Source organism: Colias eurytheme, chromosome 11 (assembly GCF_061535395.1).
Source record: "Colias eurytheme isolate Ceu_HAF_F1 chromosome 11, ilColEury1 Martin Lab GWU primary, whole genome shotgun sequence".
Classification (NCBI taxonomy): domain Eukaryota; kingdom Metazoa; phylum Arthropoda; class Insecta; order Lepidoptera; family Pieridae; genus Colias; species Colias eurytheme.
This window is the reverse complement of record NC_142990.1, coordinates 5,470,425-5,491,513: the sequence shown is the minus strand read 5'-3', so window position 1 is coordinate 5,491,513 and position 21,089 is coordinate 5,470,425. Positions and strand designations below refer to the sequence as shown.

Genomic DNA, 21,089 nt, shown 5'->3' with positions numbered 1-21,089 from the left:
TGGTTGAAAAATAAGTCATAAACATTATTATATTTTCTCTATTATTCTATTATTAATTATGTTATAATACAAGGTAAATTTTGACAAGTATCAAAATAAAGGTAATTGAATATAAACGGAAAATTGAATTCCCCAGAATGTTTAAACCGCATCCAATCAATAACAGGACACTGGAACGTAACCAATTTTGTGTTTATTTTCGAGTAAATTATTGAGAAACCGCTGGGAGCATGGTTAGTATTTCTTGCCAATTCCTGAACGAATAATCTCGCTATTCATAAAATTAATTTAAGTACTTAATAAATTAATAAAATTAATTTAAGTAATTATTACTTAACTACTACTTATACTATCTAGTGCTATTTAAGTTACTTAATTTGTTATCTTTAAATTCTGGGTATAATAAGAAGAAACAATAAAACAATTACTTAAGAGTGACGTAACTTTTGTAAGATTCCATCCATTTGACCTTCCACGTAATAAAAGAAGAAATTCTTATATTTTGATCAGATTTTATTACGTAAGAATACGTGACGGTTATCAATAGGTATCGATGCGTTCTGTTTTTACAGGAACGTGCTTCAATTGCCATAGAGTATAGTAAATTTTTATATAAGTAACAAATTCGTCGTTTAATTCCTTTACAAGTAACCTTTATATATAGGTAAGCGGCATAATTACTTTTTCAGTATAATTGTTCCATTGAAAAGGTACAACGTGAGTTAAATACGAAGACTTGAAATAATAATATCCTTCATCTCCATATGAAGAGAATAATTATTTTACTTCCTGATTGTCCAATACCTGTTGTATTGTGAAAAAGGAGAGAATTAATTCAAATACCTGCACTTAGTACAGCATTGAATATATGAAATGCTCTTTCAGAAAAAGAAATCAATAATGATGAAAGAGTGACTGATCATTCTTCGTAATAATATTTGTAAAGCGGTATTCATTTTATTTAGTAGATGATCGTTTCCGAATCAGTTCATATTAAATTATTCATTGTCTTGCAACAACTTTGTAAGTGGTTAAAATAAGTTTAAATTTTGAAATATCGGAACGTGAAACAAGCGTGATATCAATAACCTTATGTTCCTCGATGAACCCTGACAAATGAGGCATTGTTGCGGCGATGCGACGTGACGTTAAGAATTTGCCATAGAATAGAATGCACCTATAAAATTTCCGCATTATAATTTTTTATTTCGTTGCGTCCACATCGAAGCCGCGGTTGAACTTCATTTCATCCGAAACAAACGATCCGACAAGATGTCCCAAACAGACTTCTGTTGTTGAAAATGTCCGTAAGTTTTTTTATACTTTTTTGACTATTGAATAGAGTTTCTGTAGGAACAATTTTATAGTTGGGTAGATGCTGTATTCAGTATTATTGAGTTGTATCTCCAGCGATATAAATTAATACTGTTGTAAACTTCACACAATACCAATAATGTCCAAAGTTGTATTGCATCATCATCGGTAAAATCACTAGCGTGTTGCATTTCGCTGTTGTTTGCCGGTAGCGAGTAGGACAAGTATCTACTCCTACACATTCCGACCCTAATGCTTCCTTTATTGTTCTCTAACTTTGTTGTGTTGGAAAATGACAAGCCATTACCAACAGTATACGTGAAAGTCACACAATACCATTCACGGCTTATAAATGAACTATAAATAGCGGAGCTTTGTTGTTTTACTAATTTTATCGCATCATCGTTATCGTTCCGTTTTAACTGTATGTGATACTATGTTGTGTCAACCATACCATCAATTAAATTCCTTTAGCTCCTATCAGTCAAACAGATCTAAACAACTGTATTACATTAAACCATAAAAAATGTTTAAATATTCTCACGTAGTCAACAAAAAATTGATTTCTATCGCATGCTTAACATCGATTCGTGTGCTTGGTTTAAATAATAATTATAGATAGCAGATAGCGTTGTTCGTGAGATAAACCGAGCAAATCGGATCAACGTCAACACTCACAAAGGGATACCATCTATTTGCGCTTTACAAAATTCTTTTCCATCACTTTTGTTAAGCCTCAAAGCAGTTTAATAACTGTCGGGCTGTGACAGCGAAGCCTTTGTGAGGATAAAGGGACAATATACCTGTGGAAACATCCGTACTTTGTAAGAAAAAACAAGGCCAGTGCATCTATATGGTACCTAAAGTGGGTCGCAAGTGTCGCCTTGTGGTTTCTCACTAACCACTTTTCAGTTATATTTGTTGTTTTTGTTAATTGCGTATTTTGAAAATATGTTTACAACTAATTTAATTATGAACATTTATTTAAAGTCGTGCAGCTTATTGTAATAATTACATTATATATTTTCACAATTATTGTGAAAATATATTCCAAGTTATGCAGAAAATTTTGAAATGAATTAAAAATAAACTTACATTTGTATAAACAAACAGAGTTAACTATGCCCATTACCAATTCGCAAAATCGAAAATTAAGGGTCGCTAAATTAAACTCAAATCATTGAATTAGGATCCAAATTGGTGCCATTAAGTCTTACAAATTGTTCTTATTTGTGTATTTGGATGTCACGATGTGGTACAGTGATTAGGGGCATGCAGAGTGCAGCCTGCATTGTAATTTGTGGCTTTAAAAACCAGACCCATTCAATGTGGAATCAGATGATCAGATATCACCCTATTGACATGAGGTATTTTTGGCATAAATGAATGCGCTGTTAATACATTATGCAGATGTATTTATGGACTCAATAATCTAACCTGGTGAATCATTACCTTATTACAAAGAGCCATTGTCAATTATTAAAGGGGTTTGGACTACACATCTCTATTTATAGAATTTCATGAACAATTATATCTACCTGCATGTTTCTAGTTTCATTTGTGATATTCTCAAATCTCCTTTAACCTTTTTTATTTCCTAGAATTAAGGAGCGATATTAAAATAGACTAACTAAAATATTCAGCGATAAGTCATGGCGAGTAATAACGTGGCAGAATTCACATTAAAATTGCAAAAATATCCAGTCAGCACCTTACCAATACGTAAACGTCGTAGACGATGATACTTTAGTACCTTTAAGGATGGGGTCACATTTTATTGGTTTTGCTGGAGGTTTTTATGTAAATGTTAAATCTATAAAAATTTATCCCGTCCATAAAATTTACATTGTAAAAATCACATGCGATACTTTGTGTTTTTCATATGCGTAAAGGATTAATAAGTACAATAACTGTAGCAAATGGATGATTAATTCCACTCGGATGATATATTTCGGCTTAGCATAAATTGGGTTTTATGTCCGAGCAATTTTAACGTTCACATTTATGGCATACTGTAAAGTTATACAACCATATCATAGGAATCTCTTATTTCGTATCGTTCATTGTTATTTTTTTTAAGTATTAATTATTTGATGGAATATGGAAAATGAAAAATGTGTTTATTCTTAATCGAATAAATTTCAAATTCAGGGGCGTCGCTGGATGCTAAATATTTTTGATTACTTTGAATTATCATGCACGGTTTATTCCCAATAAAATATAATTCCATTTGATCGCTTTAAAGATGCTAAGTTCTTAGTTCTTTTCACGAAACGTTACTAATTAGAGATTAGGAACAAAAAATAGCTGTAGAATAATCGAATTAACATCACAGGATTAAAGAACTGTAACGCTTGTCTGTGACCGCTAAAGACAAACATTTACAATAAAATAAACTCATAGATATTTGCTAACAAATAATATCTTTTCAGATAATTAGAGTGAGCATGCTGACTAGACTAGTGACGATAGCACTGGTGGCAGCGACCTGGCGGCTCACCGACGCCTGCTCTTGCTCACTAGAACATCCACAAACACATTTTTGTAACAGTGACTTCGGTAAGTTTACCTTTTCATTCAATCGTCTATTTTAGATATGCGAAATGTGACCTGAAAATCAAAATCAAATCAATCAAGCAATAATCATGCAGATATCTTTCGGGCACTAAACACAAGGATATAATGAAAGTAGATTTTATCTAAAAGTATCCATTATGTCTTGTGAGTTACCTAATTTAAGTTGCGACAAAATTTGGGTCAAGCTTGTACGGTGAAATACCATACTGATAAAAGATTAGCGTCGATTGATAGCGTATTAACATTATGTTATCGTGCTTCGCATAGTAAGTGCGGAAGCTGAATGCCCAAATCTTTTAACCCTTCACCCTTCTATCTTGCAGGCAGATCTTGTTTCCCAATCACACTAAAGGCTCACGACATTCTCAATATTTATTTTATTACAAACGCCACTGGCGACATTTAAGATATTCCATCTGAAATACGTCTGCTTTCGTATACTTGAAAATTGTTATTTATTTAGCAGAGTAATTTCCCGTCTTTTGTCGTTCGTGTTCCAAGATATATCTTGTAGAAAGGTATTTCTTCTTTGTAGAACTCTATCATTGTTATCTAGAAGAGTCTCATTATAGTACAACTCGGACATCTATTTCCTCGTAAATTGAAATTGTATAACGAAGCAGATGTAGAAAATCTTACAAATTGAAGTACTGAGCACTACAAATTTATTCTATTTCCTTACAGTTATCGTCGGTCGAGTACAAAGACTATTCAGAGGAAAAGATTTCTACGACGCTTACAAAGTGAAAATTCGAAACGTTTTTAAAGTAAGCAATATAATTTATTATTTTTCTTAGTGTCTTCAATGAAAGAATATATCATTGTTGTTAACTTTTGTTTGTATTATGAAAAGCCAGCCTCAAAACCAAATTCATAATTTTAATTACAGGCAACCCCAAAGGCAGCTTTAGCTCTAAAATCAGGTCGAATACTAACGCCCTCTCAGGATTCCTTATGCGGAGTTAGCCTACAGCCAAGAGAGACCTATGTTATAACAGGTATTGTAAATTTGTAAATACATATTATATTCTTGAAATCAATTCCATACATTATTTTCTAACGCATATCTAAACTAGTTTCATAGACATCAATTTATAACAACGAAAAGCTTACCTAAAGCTTCACGTTAAGGCTAAAAATAACGAGCTGAACGCCATTACATAACAATCAACTTCCAATTTCCCTTAAATCACAGAATACATAATAGTAGCTAACTTAAATATTAACGCATTATGTCGAAGCGTCAGCTAGCAACTTTTTGACTTCATTTGACCTTAAACGTACGTAATACGACGGCAAGACATTGTTTGATGATAGCTCATTGCTCTTATCATTATTCTAATGTAAACTTGAGCAAAATACTAATAAGTTGAGTCACAGGTCGCGTGATGCACCTGCAGGCTCACGTGCAGCTGTGTGGCTACATTAACAAGTGGCGGGAGGTGACGCCGCGGCAAAGGAAAGGATTCCGACTCCTCTATCGACAGGGCTGCACGTGCAAGGTAATTGACGGACATACTAATTATTGTACTCGTATATACGAGACATGCAGCTTTTTAATTATCGAAATACACGACAAATTGTGTGTATACACGAAGCATGTTCGATTATTTTAATTCTGTTGGCCTTTAACAATTTTGTTTCATCGTTTATATAAAGTTGGAGTGATCGATTAGTTACATTGGTAGCTTTTTTAGTACAATGCTAGAAGTAGCACTCAAAGTAATAGTAATAGTAGATATGTATAATTATTATCAAAAAGACAATAAACTGAAATTGTTGCAAGTTGCAAATGAATAATAATTTGGAATGAAAAACAAAACTTCATCCAAGTAACTCAATGAACCTGACGCATGCTCGCTCTTCAATGAAACAACAATATAAGTTTAATATTAATATTCAAGGCAAGCAGATATTATCCAATGTTATCTTTTGATTAATTATTTATGAGACCAAGCATTTATGATAATGCGTTTAAAACACGAATATAGCGAAATAAGGAAACTCAACACACTTCCCCAGAGCGTTAATAAACAAAACATAAATAAAGAAAACATTTCGAGTAATTACTCCTCTTTATACATGTTCCTAAGCGAAGCGGTTAATCTGCCTCGTATGATAAGATTAAAATTGAAATATTAAATGGAAAGCGATTGTGTGAACATTTCCTTCATGTAAAATGAAAGCGATGACTTAATTGGAACCGATGACGCCGTCAGGCTTATTGGATTCTCGTGTTAATTCCGCAAACTTGTTTAGCTTTGCCTTCAATTACATTACGAGTATCAAGTAAACGAGTCACGAATTTTCCCGCTGTAGTATAAGATTCGTGTGCAAAACAGCTTAAGAACAATACTATTAAGTTAATTTTCTTTAACTGCTTACAATTGACCCAGAAATGACAGCATTTGGAAATAACAATACGTTGCCTTCTAATGTTTAGTACTTAGTTTAACTCTTGGGTAATCGTGCTATTTATTTAAAATAATATTACGGATAATAATATAGATTTCAAACTAAACATTACTCTTTACTAATTGTTTTATTTGAAGAAGTATCATTTGTATAAAATCATGAACTACTATGATCACATTAGTTGCACAACGAAGATGTAATCATATAATGAACTACATATTATTTGCATGATAACATATTATGATTTAATTATAATATGTTAATGGATTATACCAATCAAGATATTAAATTATTAACCTTGAACATCCAATGCAATATAATTATTATAATATTATAATCATATAAATGAAATAATTTCAGGTACATGTGAACCGCCGAACAACAAAATCGCCAAACACTTGCGTGTCGGGCTACGACGAATGCTACGAGCGTCACGGCATCTGTCTTCATGACCGAGAGAGGCGGTGCAGGTGGACTAGGTAACTTATTTAGTTATTTATTTACATTAATTTACTATGAAATAGGATAAACAAGCTTGTTTATGCTTTATTTTTATAGGTACATTGAAAATGTACAGTGATAACCTCTACGATGTTTTTAAAATTATTGTAGATGCATAATGTAATCAATACAACATGTATTATGCAGGATGTTGGTGAAGAAAAAAATAATTTTTGGGATAGCAATAGCACTTATTGTTTTAATTATTTTTACCATTTAGAACTTATTATAAAATGTTTTAAATAAATTAGCTTCTAAATTAATGTCATCAAAAGTATGACATCATTGGAGGCATAAAATCGAGAATTTTGTTATTTTTAAATATATAAAGTGTACATAAAAACCAAATACGATGTACCTACGCACTTTTTGCTTGCTCGAGTGTTGACAATGACTAATGCAAACTGATTTTATCATGGCTTCTAACCGATTATTTAAATTAGTTCTTTAACCTTAACGTGTGTTTAGCTTATTAGTTATGATGATATTTATATTATTTGATCTTAACATCAAAATATAATGCAATAAAATTATACCTTTGAGAAGTCATGAATAAATTATGTGTTATTAAATCCCTCTCTCCCTCCCTTCTCATTGTGTATTATTTTGACTTATGGATTTTTGTTTGTTTTCCAGAGCTCCTGCCCTCACGAGATGTCTTCAAAAACAACTGTTCAACAATAACAGCACTATGACTTGATTAATCGAACGAATAACTATAGCACTAATAACTACCGTATATCTCGCCTCCACTCGATTGAAATTCCGGTGTTACCTTCGATTGTTACTAATATTTATAGATTCAAAGTTATGTTTAAGCCAAATCTGAGATGACATGTTAGAATGTTTTACATGATAATGTTTTAAGGTGAAACAAAACATGTTTGTTTCGTTAATTATATAGAGCTTTAATAAGCTCGACGGAAGGCTAGTATTGGATTTGGTTTTCTTTATTGTAAAATCGGAGAAAGCAGACAGTATGCATGTGGCTATGAATGTGTAGACGTAAAAATCGTGATAAATTATTAGATGCAGCGACGTTTTATATCAAAACGACACGAATTAACTGAACGCTATTACCAATTGTTATTCTTTGGAATATTTCCTTTGAAGATTCTTAAATTGTTATTTAGTCTTCACAGACAAATTGCTTAACGTTATTTTGTATTATTTATTGTAAGTTATAACTATGTTAAGTTAAAGTATTGTAAATTAACAAAATAGTGATATAATTAGATTAGAATAAAAGATTAAGTTAATAAAGTTTGTTTTATTTATGTTTAACTGTAGGACGCCTACGAAAAATATTGCTCGTAGATGTCTAAGCGCTACAGTAACGCACGTATTATACAAGGCGCGACATATTATGTGCCTTGTTAGCAAGAATCTAAGTGACACTTGTTGAATAATGCAATATCAAACAGTAGAGAAATAATAAATAAAAACTTACCATATCAGTGTGGTTATGATAATAAGTTTGTTCAATTAGAGGGAAGTTCTCGCGTCCCAAGCGTCGTTGCAATTGAAGTAGATGACCGAATACCCATGGCCGATCCTAAAACCAATTCAATTACATCAAGAGTTGACCAAACAATACAACTTATAACTCGATTGTAAACTATTTGACTCTACAAAGATAATTTAAGTGAGTTATGTAGTTGAAACTTGTAACAACGTTTGCCTTTTACTCTATCGACCGCTACAAACTGCTCCTATTTATTAGCATAAAGCAACCCGAAGCTGACATTTCATAATACCCCGAGGAGCGTGGTGATTTATAGCCAACTCAATCTCATATTTCCTTTTTAAAATGCATCAAACCAGCTTATTACCTTCAGCGTATTTTACAGTAAATTTTCAACTACATAAAGATTTAAAGTAAATTGTAAAGTGATATATTTCTACGTAATTTTGTATAAAAACAGTCGAAAACATAATGTAGCTATAAAGTACTGTTTCCTTGACATTAGAGTCGTCAACTATATAATAAATCATTGGTTAAGTAGACGTTTACTAATTTTACCATCGATCAATCCACCGTCTAATATTTAAAAGAAAATTTTCTGTTATCAATGTTAAAAAAATAACGTATTTCGATCTAATAGAAAGTCGGTGAGAGAGTATTACCGATTTTTCAATTTATTAATCCATGACAGTTGGAACATTTATCATCCTGATAATAGTATCGAGACGGTTGAAAAATCATCTCTAAAATAACCTTCGTCCAATACACTGTACGTTTTGCACTTAACCTAAAAAATCGTTCGTGTTCGAGTGTCCAATGAGTTATCAAAGGCAACAAACTCTATTTAACACAAGGTTACAAGGCCCCGCACCCTATTTTGGTGTCGATCGAACGAGCAGTAATTACCTGGAAGTGATAAATTGAGTTAAGGCTGTTGATAGAAGGTACACCTCCGAACTTGAGGCCCAGGAGTAGGGGGCGGTGGTCGGCACCAGCGTCGCGAACGTTCTGTCTCACCAACACGAAGTCCGGTCTATAATAAAAACGCAAATCTACATCTGCTCTTGTCAGTTTCGAGCAGAGATAGAAGTAGTAATAGGATAGGAAAAGCAACAACGCCTATCGTAATTCTAATGATGATTCCCAAACCATAAATATAAATTCCCATATATATAATCAGATGTTGAGTTTAATTTAAAATTGACAACCGTATACCAAAAAAATGCACACAAAAAATATAACTTGCCGTTTCAGAACAGTTCAGTGTCAAAAACACTATAAAAATATAAAAACAAAAAAATACGAAAATATATATTTTGGTATGCGGTAAATATGGTGTCCAAATCGCATAAAATCTTTATTAACGATCATTTAAAAATGAAGGATAGAGATAAACTTTTATATGGCTGTTATTACGGGTTAATGGAAAAGGGGACCCATAAATGAGAGAATAAGAAATTAATGCTGAATTTGAGTTAAATTATACATTCTAGAATGTTCCAATAATTATATAGACGTTACAACAGTCTTTTGTATTTTTTTCTTTTGGCAAGAGTCAGCTAAAACTCTCTAGATAACAATGCAGTTAATAATATTCTTCCCCAATCTCTCCTCTAGGCTCTAGTACGATTTTATTGCCAAATGTTTTAAATTAATTGTCTGCCAGTGTTGACAAAGAATATAAACTAAACAATTGTAATAGATATTCTAAACTGATTGTACCTAATTGAAACATTTTTCTTAGAACATAAAACTTATACGCAAGCCGGCAAATTAGAAAAATTGTTTATTATCCACTAAGTAAGAGAAGCAAATTAAATTATCCAATTATAAATTGCTCTATCCTCTCACAAGTGCACTGTAATTATAAGGTATTACACAAAATGATACAACAATTGAGAAGACTTACTTAAAACATCTCGTAACCTTAGTTCCGCTGCGGTACACAGCCATAGACACGTTGGCGCCATCAGAGTTGGCTGTCACAGATATTTCCTACACAAGAACAAACACATAGTTGAAAACTTACCTCTTAGAATGAAAACTTTTCTCTTAGAATATCTTGAAGAAAATTAATTCAACTTCTTTTAATTAGCTCAGCAAAGCGACTAAGTCGTCACGGAAACTAAGTTAATTTACCTACGCTACGTTTCTCTCACTTAAATGAATTATTTTCGGTCTATTAAATATTTACTGCCTACATTTTTTATTCGAAGGTAAACTTATTTAACATCAAAGACTTTCTTTTGAAGTATTACGGAGGATTAAATTGTTTCATTCTTAGATTTTCTCTTCAAATAAATTAGCCTGCTTTATGATTCAAAATTAAGTATTTCTAACTCGATCTAAAATGTTAATCAATAAGCTACTTCTTCACATGAAACAAAACATAAAGGTAATGAAATACGGGATGATAAATGACAATGTACAAACCCGGAATTCCGCTTGCTCCACGCGGATATCCCATTCGCCTGGCAAACGTCGACCTCGGAAGTATTTAGACCAATCAGTGTTCTGGTCATCCACAACCAGGAGCGTGACGCAGCGGTCGCGGTTGTAACCGCGGCCCACTGAGGCCACTGATGTTACACTCCCTATGTAAATGTTTATCTTTGTAGTACAGTACTACGTCATAGCGTAGTATATTATTATTAGTCTGTGGTCATAGTATAAAATATGGTACTACGCCGAAATTCATAATTACAATAATTTTACCACCAGTTTACTTATCAGGAATTCATAACGTCTCCCAAATTGATCGCTAAACTTACTAATAAACGTTTACTTAAATCGTACTTCCATCACTTACTAGTATCTACATGTAAAAGGAATTCTATTTATCCAAAAAACATTGCGTGGAAATTAATTCACGATTCAAAGAACTCACTGAATAAAATCATTTAGCCATTTATTTTGGCGAGATTTAGAATCCTTTGTATTTTTACTCTAACTGAATTCAAAGCTTTATTTAAAATCAAAATAAATATCTATGTATAATGTATATATGTATTAGAAAACAGAAAAAAACACCCAACAGTGCTAACCTTAAAAGAATTGTTAGAGATAAGTAAAAAGATTACGCTTTAAATCAACGGGTCAAAATAAAAGTATATGTAGAGACAATGGAAAAAGACGACCTTTTTATTTTGGTAAAATCTCCCAGTAATCTTCTTTCTGAACAACATAATGATCCGGCAAATGTCTGATGGCTTAAAAACCACGTAAAGCTTTTTGTACGTTTTGCTGAAATTGCCTTCATTACCTTTAGGGATAAGGATTTTGCTTTTTATAAAGCTTTACCATAAATTGGTACATTTTGATAAACTTCATTATTTGAATACAGTGTTATGCAGTAAAGTTTCTGCATAAATCATTGTTTTCAAATAATGAAAATGTAAGTTCATGAATAATGTTTTGAAACCAAACCTCCAATTTTTCACAGCAAACGCGATTCCGTCAGCTCTGTGCGAATTACATTTCTTATCCGACATTGATTAATCGTTCTCGTGTAACTAAGGCGACAAATTTTAGTTATGTACCTACAGACAAACACCTGAATCCTGACAGGTGAAAATTTGTTTCGTTATACCTCTACATAGGTGAATGTTCTTTATTCCTTTGTTACGTGATTTTGCTTTAAAATGGTTTTCTCTACACGATATTGATTTCCACGATGTTGTTTACAATAAGGTCAATAAATCTTTAATTTCAGTCAACTAAATAAGCTTGAACTCTTTGTAACATTAATTGTTAAAAGCTGTGAAAGTTTCTGTCAATTTTAACGTTAACTTACCTAGCAAATTAGCGCCTTGATCCCTTGCAGCGCCAGTCAGCGACTGTACCCGCTGTAGCAGAGACTCCCTGGACTTGGCTGGAGAGGAAGGAGCTGATGTTCCTCGAGACCCTCCACGGAGGTTCAGGGACAGGTCTCCGCCAGAGCCAGCGCTTGCAGCGCTTGCAACGCTAGCAGTGCTTGCTGCGCTCGGCGTTGGTGGTGCCGCACCACTCCCGAGGCTACCACCTGTCGCTATACCATGGCATAGCATAGTATTGAAATTAAATGAACCAACATTTCCATTTTGTCGATAAGTTTATCATAAAATGTAAAATCAATAAACTGAAATTATAAATATTGATTTGTTAAATGAAATATAAACATTAACTAAATATTATGTACTACATATTGTATTAGCTAGTAAAGTATCAATCATTTTAAAACCATATTTTTTACATTATACAAAGCCGCGCCCCAATGTATGGCAGTTGTTTTATTTTTCTAAGTTATTACGTAATGTAATATGTATATTATATAAGAGTCTTATTTAAAACTGCTTACCCTGGGAGACCGGCCGTTGCTGCGGCTTGGGCTGGCTGGTGGTGGCCGGCCGGCCGGTGTACGGGTCCACCTCGCCCTCATCGCACTCCGACTGAAGGTCACCGGAGCTAAATCTGCGCAACGCCTCCGCTGAACTACGTGCGTACAAGGGACACGCACGGGAGGGAAACCGACACACACTATGTAGCCACTCATTGATGCCAACACCTACCTATCACTTTCTTTACTAATTTTATCTTATACTTCCTCTTTGTGTATTTACTAGGAGTTCATCTACTGCTAAAAGCTTTTGTGCGGATATAACACTCACACGCTAATTCAATAGAAATTCAATTAACAAAATTTTAATGGAATGATAAAACGAACCTTAAAGTGAGTCAATAATCTGCACCACAATTAAAACTTTACAAAACAATTGCTTGGCGCTCAGGAAATAAATTTGAAGCAATTTGGAGATCCACAACATTGATAGGGAGGAAGCACCATGCAATGACGATGGTAATTGGTATACTTATTGTTCGTGAATTCTCCTTGATTCTTCCCAGGTGACAATCAGTGTGGCTTAAATGTTCATGAGTGCTACACGGTATGTGAACAGCAAGGATCGTGAGAGGGATAATCCTTGTACCTGACTTAACTGTTTAAAGCTCCTCGCTTTAAGACATAGGTGTTGAAATGTCATGTACGGTAAACAGACGACAATAAAGTCAGATACAAGGGTAAGCTTAGCTGTATCATCGTAGCGAACATAATTACAAAGATTAATAACAATGAATATCCAGACACATTCTAGTTTTAAATTTGCAATCACGGAATTAGCTATATGATTCAGCTTTTGCTTGGGGTAAAGGTTTTGATCCGTAGAGCAAATCAGTAGCAAGCTGCATTTAGGAATGCGCAAATTAGTTATACGTATGAGTGGACTAAATCACACGTACATTACAATAAAATGTAAACCATTTTTATAACCATAACGCAATTCTTATACAATGTTAGCAAAACGAAGATGCCGGAATTTCAAAGCTTAGATATAAAATCTGCACCTTTCAAATTTATTTTCAAGAAAAACTTCGTTAAACTTCTTGACACTCTTAAACTAAAAAATGCATTAAAGTATTTGTTAAAAAACACATCTCATTTGTCGAGTGCTCTCGTTTATATTTTCTACGTGTTCTCGCAAACATTAATTTAACCCTGTCTGTTTTTCATTTGCAGTTGCACTTCAAAATACGTAGATAAAATTAAATTTAATTCTTGACATTGTATTCGGAAGTCTCTTTCATTTACTTTCTATAATAAAAGGGTTAAGGGAGCATGCTTTGAGAATTCGATTTTCTTGTTCCATAGCTCTTTTGTTTCCCACAACATTTATGTAACACGATAATAAAAAACTATTTCTTGACTATGTTTATTTTAGTTTTCATAAATGAAAGCACACACATGAACAACACAACTTCGAGATAGCATACCTTCGTTTCAAGTAATTGACATTGGAGGTGAAGGAATTTCGGAAGCTTGAGAAAGACAGGGTTGATGTGGTCGCGGCCTGCGGGCCACAAATGCCAGGACACCCCGACCGATCTATTTTGACCGCCCCTGGACAAACAATTACGAGGATAAACGTTGTACATACCCACTGTTGTAGGCACTAGGCACATGTCCGACATGTTAGAAATGAATTAAAATCAATTCACTGAAATATTAGTATTAATAATCCGAAAAACATTGGGTATGAAACCTATTATTACTATAGCTAAGTCTCTATACATAAATATTGAAGCTTAAAATATGTAGATTTAAAATTAATTTAAGCATGATTGGTTATCGCGAAACTCATGATTGACTAAAACCAATCAGCAAAATTATTCATGTAAGTAAAATAAGCGTATAGTTTTCCGTGAAGTGTTGTTTACAAACAAGCGTCGTAATTAATAATTCAGAATAATAATAAGGCTCTATTATACCATTTGGGTATAATAGAGCCTCTAAATTATTTGAGAAACGGTGTTTTAATTTAATTGAAATCATAATCTTTGTATTATAAAATTAGCTCTAATGTTTTCTGTAAGCATTAAAAATAATTGAAATACTTCATAATATATAATAAATAGTCTGTACAGTTAGTTATCTATTATCTTGCTCTGTCATCAATCGGAATTAGAAATCTTACCTTGGAAAATTCACTCGCAAGTTTGTTTGCAAGTCGGTTTGTCGACGGTATGCGACGTTGAGCTACACAGGAACTTGTAGAAGGGGGTAAGGGTTCCTGTGGAAGTTTTGCTGGTCTTAGATCGAAAATATTATATTACCGCGGATTAGATGATTGGAGCGGAAATCATCGCATTTTTCGTTTTTGTTTAATATTATAGAGTAAAGACTATCAACTGGTAAAAAATAACATTAATATTACTTACTAGCTTCCGCCCACGACTTTGTTCGTGCATCCCCGTTTTTCCCCGTTCCCGCAAGAATTTCGGGAAATCCTTTCTTAGCGGATGCCTAAGTCCTAAAATCTACCTGCATGCCAAATTTCAGCCCGATACGTCCAGTGGTTTGGGCTGTGCGTTGATAGTTTTGTATATATAGATTATCGTCTTCTCGAAGCTCGAGCTCGATCGAGGTTAACTCTTATGAAATCTAGGGTGAAGATCTTTAGTAGTTACTACATTATATAGTTCTCAATTTTGTTTTGTTATGTGTATTGATTCTCCTTCTACTACACTTTACTTAAATACAAAGTTGACTTTTACGTAGGGCCAACTACATTTTATTTTTGATAGGAACTGCGTCATAATGTAACAGGAAGTTTTAAATAAAAATAAAATGACCCTTTACCATAATAAAGGTTTCACAAAATGAGGGCAGGTAAGGGTTGGCTCCGAAATAATATTATTAAGGATAAACCTTTTTTTCGTGAGCTGACTTACACCTTTATTGGCCTAAATTTAAATGTCAATCATTTCACCAAAATTAAACGCAATACGCTCTATAATAAGTATATAGTCTATAATACAGCCCTTTTTCTATTCTATGTAGCTTATCTCTCAGTTAAAATGACAAATAACGTATGAAAATATAAGTTAGCAATAAAAATTAAATATATGTAAAGTTAATAAAACAAACGATTGACATACTTGTGAAATACAGTTTATAAAACAAATATTTTAATGATATCTCGGATAACATAAATAATGTACATTTATATTTTATCACAATCCTATATCGCTCTTCATAATTAGGTATTGTCTGTTTTAATCATAATTATTGATGCTTATGTACCTTTATTAACATCGTTACTTATAAAATTGAAGATTTATCGATGTAACTTGTATGGTATCGTTAAAAATAGACGCAGTGAACAATTGTTAATGCTAATCGTATTATCGGAAGTTAAAATGATAGCCCTATGCAACATGATAGGATACATTTTGACATACTATAACACCTAACATCTTTTATGGATATAACAAAAGAAAAAGAAAAAAAAATGAAGGAGAAAAATCAATATAACTCGCCATTTTAAATACAATAGCTTCGATTTATTTAAAACTTAATAAGTATCAAATATTCTTCGGAAGCTTGTACAATAATGAACTACGTCCTACGAGATTACAAGGTATAAATACGAGAGTCGATGTATAATTTGAGATATAAGTAGTAAAGAAATTTTGACAATCTATTGCGATACACTCTACACTCTATAAAACTACTATATTATTTTAAAGGCGTAGGTTCCTACAACCGTCTACATAATATACAAACACCTAATTTATAAACTACACAATATATGAAAATGCGCAAGTATAAATCAAAAACAAATCAATAAATTGCACAAACAGAATATAATTACTTCACAGTTCGCACCATGGAACGTTATTGAAACCCTATATCACATAGCTCTAGACGCTGTAATTCAAGCCTATATTTGATGTTATTCGAGGTTGTATTTTGGCATGTCGCCAATTGCTGTCAGCCGCCAGCCATATTTCGTCCCGCCCTACGCAATTCACGAGGTCACTTACAGCCTACAGACCATCGACTGTCCTCACCTGAGTAAAACACATTTACCTACGATAAAGTGAAACTTTGTGTACAAATTTTGTCGCGTTTAATGAGAGACATACCTGATATTGCATTTTTGACACCACTTGTATGATTGACGATTTTTGAAATTCCTACATTTTACATACACACGCTCTACATGTTGGTTTTCACCGAAAGAGTTAAAAAATATAGGTACGTGAACGTTTTCTGCAAATTGCATTTTGTAAATTCCACAAAGCACCGCAGCTGTTTTCGGCATGAATGAAATGTTGAAACTCAAACTGAAAGGCAGTTTTTCCATTGAATTCCAATGTTCAATCGTTTACGTTCATTCCATTGAAAGAAACACAAATTGTGAGTAGTTTTCGATTGGGTTACATTTATGATGACATCAAGGAATTGCCTTTTATTCATAACGTTGTCTATTTGTATAACTATGCAGTTTCACATATGATGATACATCTACACAAAAAGCCAATTAAACGTTTGATACAAATAATGACAATACAGGAAAGAAAAACAATGATTTGCGCCTAGTTTCACCAGTTTATGTATTAAGAAATATATAAATGTTTGCGAAAATCCCAAAGTAGTCATTTATGTTGTCCCGAGACAAAAATTTAATTTCAGAAGTGATAAATCTAAAAGGGATCTTTTTATTACAAAAGTTAACATACCATTGTTGAAAAAGTCCTTCTCATATTCTATAATTATGGTTTCATAAACTTTTACAAACGGGGCTTTGTAGGAATGTTTATTTTATGGTTCGCATATATTTATAAGCGAACGTTAATAAGTTAATTTTCAAAATATAATTGTGTATTAAAGACCGGAAGAAATATGTATACGAAGTTTGTATATGAAGATACAAAAAGTTATTATATCGAAAGCGGGTTCTATTAAACAAACGTCCCTAGGTGCATACAACTTTGAATATTGCAATTCTCAAAGAGACCATGTGACACCTTTAATAAATTATATGTTGCTCACTTGACACAGATATCAAATATTCAGGGGTTCTAAGCGACGTCAGAAAACACCGCCAAGTATCTCTGGAGCTGTGCCAATTTGACGACACAGCCGTAGGATCGATCCTCCCAGACCGTTAATATTCCTCACACAAACCACGGAATAGTGCTTCCGAATTTAATACAATTTCTAGGAAAACTATTTAGTTTGTTACCCGGAAAATTTAGTGCTATTGTGCAGCTCTCTAGTATAATGTGTAAATTATTCAGCATTTGTACTCATTTAAATAAATTTGCGACGTAGAATAGAAATATTGCGTCGTGAATATAAACACGAATTTCTTGTTGTTGACTAAGTAAATAACATCAAATCCGGACAAGCAAAAAATATGTATTAAAAATCTCTCGGTATTGGATGTAAATATGTAATTATTTAAATTCAAATGCCTTCTGTGGCAACGAAATCAGGACAAAACCTGCGATATTAATACGCTATAAAGAGAATATAAAAATGCCATAAAACTTATATACGACCCATATCTTACGCTTTATTGTATGACGCTGGTTTGGTTAGTACTTTCATACAAATAAGTAAAAGATATCGTTATCGATATCGTTTTTTATTTATTTCTTTGCCATTTATAAATGAAAACTTCTACCTACACGATAATGAAGAATTGAATTTTTAATGATACTAAAAGCTCAGAAAACTTATATCCTGTCATAACTATAATGCAATATTCGCGTGTAACATTTTGCTATTCATGATTATCCGGAGGAAAGAAAAATAAGGGCCGCATGAACGCTCTAAGATTGAATAAATATTATAGTTCTTCGTATTTCGCTTTAGTTAGTATTTAATTAAACAACATTTTCTTTTATCGCAGCTGTTAATCACAGATTTAATAAATTATTTTTAACGAACGCTGCAATATTAATTATTATTATCTAATAGTTTCAAAAAAATTGGATCTATTTATTTAGTTAGTTCTGTATTTTAATCAACTGAATCAAATAATTTATTTTCAATGTGCAACAGAAGTAGGTACTATTATTGAATTATTATTTTCTGTTTTACGTAAGTAATAAGAGACTCGACAATTATTAAGATCTCTCTTCTTTAGTTGAACATAAATCAGTAACATAAAGCATTATTTAATCTTAAAATGCATAACGATAATAATTATACAATAGTCCATTAATTAAAAATACAAAAAATGGGTCAATGGCATTTTAATTGTCATTCATTAAAAGCCTTCATTAAAACAACATTACTACGAAGCACGTCCACATTTCATTTTAATTTTATTTCTTAGAATTTAATAGTCTTTTACAAAACTATAGCATTTGTACTCCATTTCATTTTCATCCTCCGCCCTACATACCCATTTAAACACAGACTCGTTTCCTGTCTACTGACACAAAAATTTTAATCAATTCCAACCCTCGCTGTTCGTATTTAAAAGGCAACATCGATAAAGGCAGGGTTTTATGTTAGTAAATTGACAAATATACTTACAGATGAATGAGACAAATCCGAAGATACGGGTTTCGCGTACGAGCACAGGTTACGCGTTAACGGGTAGGGAAGTAAGTAAATGAGGGTGCCTTTTGTGGAACTGAAGTGAAAATCGGCGGGACGGCGCACGCCACCGGGCTTATTGATTTTGGGTGGGAACATTTCCCGGCACGCCATCTGTCCTGACCGCTCACGTGCCGAACTAAATTACATAGTTGTACGTGACTTAAATTAGATGGCGCATTTTTGGCTTTTCATTTTCTCTGACCAAGTAGCAAATTGCTTATTAGAAGTAAAGTGCGAGCTTTTATATTCGTTAGCCGCTCATTGTTAGCCAGGTCAGCTAATTTAGCTTTCTTGAATGTTATATTCGTAACTAAGTTCTACCGCATTTGAACTAGGTAAATATTATCTGAACTATTAACGTAAAATTAACTATGCACTTATGCAGGTAGCATTAGAAAAAATAATTGAGTTTTTAATCTGTTTCAGTTAGGACTATTATTTGTGTGTGTATGTGATGCACAACCTTATAAAATATTAGAAATCTAAAAAAAACAACGTAGAAGATGATCATGGCAAGGACGTACCCTGGCAAAATATTATTTTTGCATGTAGTTTGGTTTCTAGAATCATCGTCATCATCAATGTAGAGTCATTAAAATATTCATAATATTGAGTTTTTAATTTAAAAAAACTTGAATGCTGGCATAGTATTAATTATATTTATTGTAAATTGTATGGGTAGGTTATATTGTAGTTTAAGATTAATAGACAAACCCAAAAAAAAATCACGAACTTTCGAAAATGTTGAATACGTTTTTAACAAAATGTTTCAAAGCAATTATAAAAACAATATGATTATTTCATAGCACGTAGGGTAGTAAATAATTAATAATTATAATACTAACAACAGAAAATCAAGCCGTTTATCTTAGTCCTAATAGCTTTGTTTGCTAACGATCTGACTCATTGGCTCTACTCGCAAAGGATATTTAAGAATAATTGCTTTGTATACAGGGTGTCCCACTGTTGGTATACTAAGCTCAAAGGAGGTTATAGTTTTGCATACGCTGAGTACGTAAAAAATAATTTAAAAAATCCAGACGCATTTTTTTTTCAAATAGTTGAATTTTTAAAACTCTATGTGTACACCCAAAACAAGCAACCTGCCCAACTTTGCCACCAGCACGTGAGCTATCGTTTAAGATTATGTTTTCATAGACAAAATGCTCATATTAGAGAAGCAGTATATGCCGGCTGCGCGAAGCTAGAGAAGAAAACATGGATTTTCAGGAAAAATTTAGCAAAAAATTTTGGACGCAATTTTTTTTTTAAGTATTTTTTATGTGATCAGTGTATGCAAAACTACAAGTTCCTTCGCGCTTAGTATACCAATAGTGGGACACCCTGTATAATACTTTGGCGCCAACATCTTTTCAACAATATTTAATTGAAATAACGAATTAAATGAGAAGGAATAATACATACCTACGAAATATGTATTAAAAATATAACTGCATTATGCACTTAAACAATATTTTCCAGAGTAAGATACTTTTGCATTTTCTTTACCTATAACATAAAATCCTTTAGTTTAAGCTGTACAAACCTCCCAGCGATACTAAAATAGCTGCTAATGAAATTCAAAATAAAAATAAACATTATTTCGAAGGATTCGCCGGTGCTCTACACCTCTACCTGTTAGCGAGTATGTGTGTGTGCGATCTTAATGTGCAGGCAAAAGTGCGTGTGTGGGGCGTATGTCGTAATGCTTGCCTGCTCGCCGACGCAACTGTGCTTACGGACCCTACGTTCACACTAACAGAATATAATATTAATTATTATCGGCATATTAGTATAGTATTATATTATCTGTATATTTTAATTACTTTGAACTAATTGAACAAAATATTTTTATAGAAACCTGATTTAAATTAATTTATTGGG

General features: G+C 32.8%; 2 protein-coding genes across 3 annotated transcripts in view; one reads left to right on the top strand and one right to left on the bottom strand.

The window, feature by feature from the left end:
- Timp (Tissue inhibitor of metalloproteases) overlaps positions 1–7,510 on the top strand; it is a 32,593-nt gene extending 25,083 nt beyond the window's left edge. For both annotated transcript variants that reach the window (XM_090107003.1, XM_090107004.1), the window contains exons 2-7: positions 3,747–3,873; positions 4,576–4,658; positions 4,781–4,889; positions 5,272–5,393; positions 6,667–6,785; positions 7,444–7,510. In XM_090107003.1, the coding sequence (XP_089963129.1) occupies positions 3,762–3,873; positions 4,576–4,658; positions 4,781–4,889; positions 5,272–5,393; positions 6,667–6,785; positions 7,444–7,507 (609 nt within the window). In that variant the 5' untranslated portion in view covers positions 3,747–3,761 and the 3' untranslated portion in view covers positions 7,508–7,510. The remainder of the gene's footprint in view (positions 1–3,746; positions 3,874–4,575; positions 4,659–4,780; positions 4,890–5,271; positions 5,394–6,666; positions 6,786–7,443) is intronic.
- Syn (synapsin) overlaps positions 1–19,223 on the bottom strand; it is a 60,727-nt gene extending 41,504 nt beyond the window's left edge. The window contains exons 1-9 of the mRNA XM_090107236.1: positions 19,140–19,223; positions 14,779–14,874; positions 14,078–14,204; positions 12,602–12,721; positions 12,066–12,299; positions 10,706–10,866; positions 10,182–10,267; positions 9,179–9,305; positions 8,258–8,362 (exon numbers count right to left, since the gene is read on the bottom strand). Of these exons, the coding sequence (XP_089963362.1) occupies positions 8,258–8,362; positions 9,179–9,305; positions 10,182–10,267; positions 10,706–10,866; positions 12,066–12,299; positions 12,602–12,689 (801 nt within the window). The 5' untranslated portion in view covers positions 12,690–12,721; positions 14,078–14,204; positions 14,779–14,874; positions 19,140–19,223. The remainder of the gene's footprint in view (positions 1–8,257; positions 8,363–9,178; positions 9,306–10,181; positions 10,268–10,705; positions 10,867–12,065; positions 12,300–12,601; positions 12,722–14,077; positions 14,205–14,778; positions 14,875–19,139) is intronic.
- Between the last annotated feature and the right edge of the window lie 1,866 nt (positions 19,224–21,089).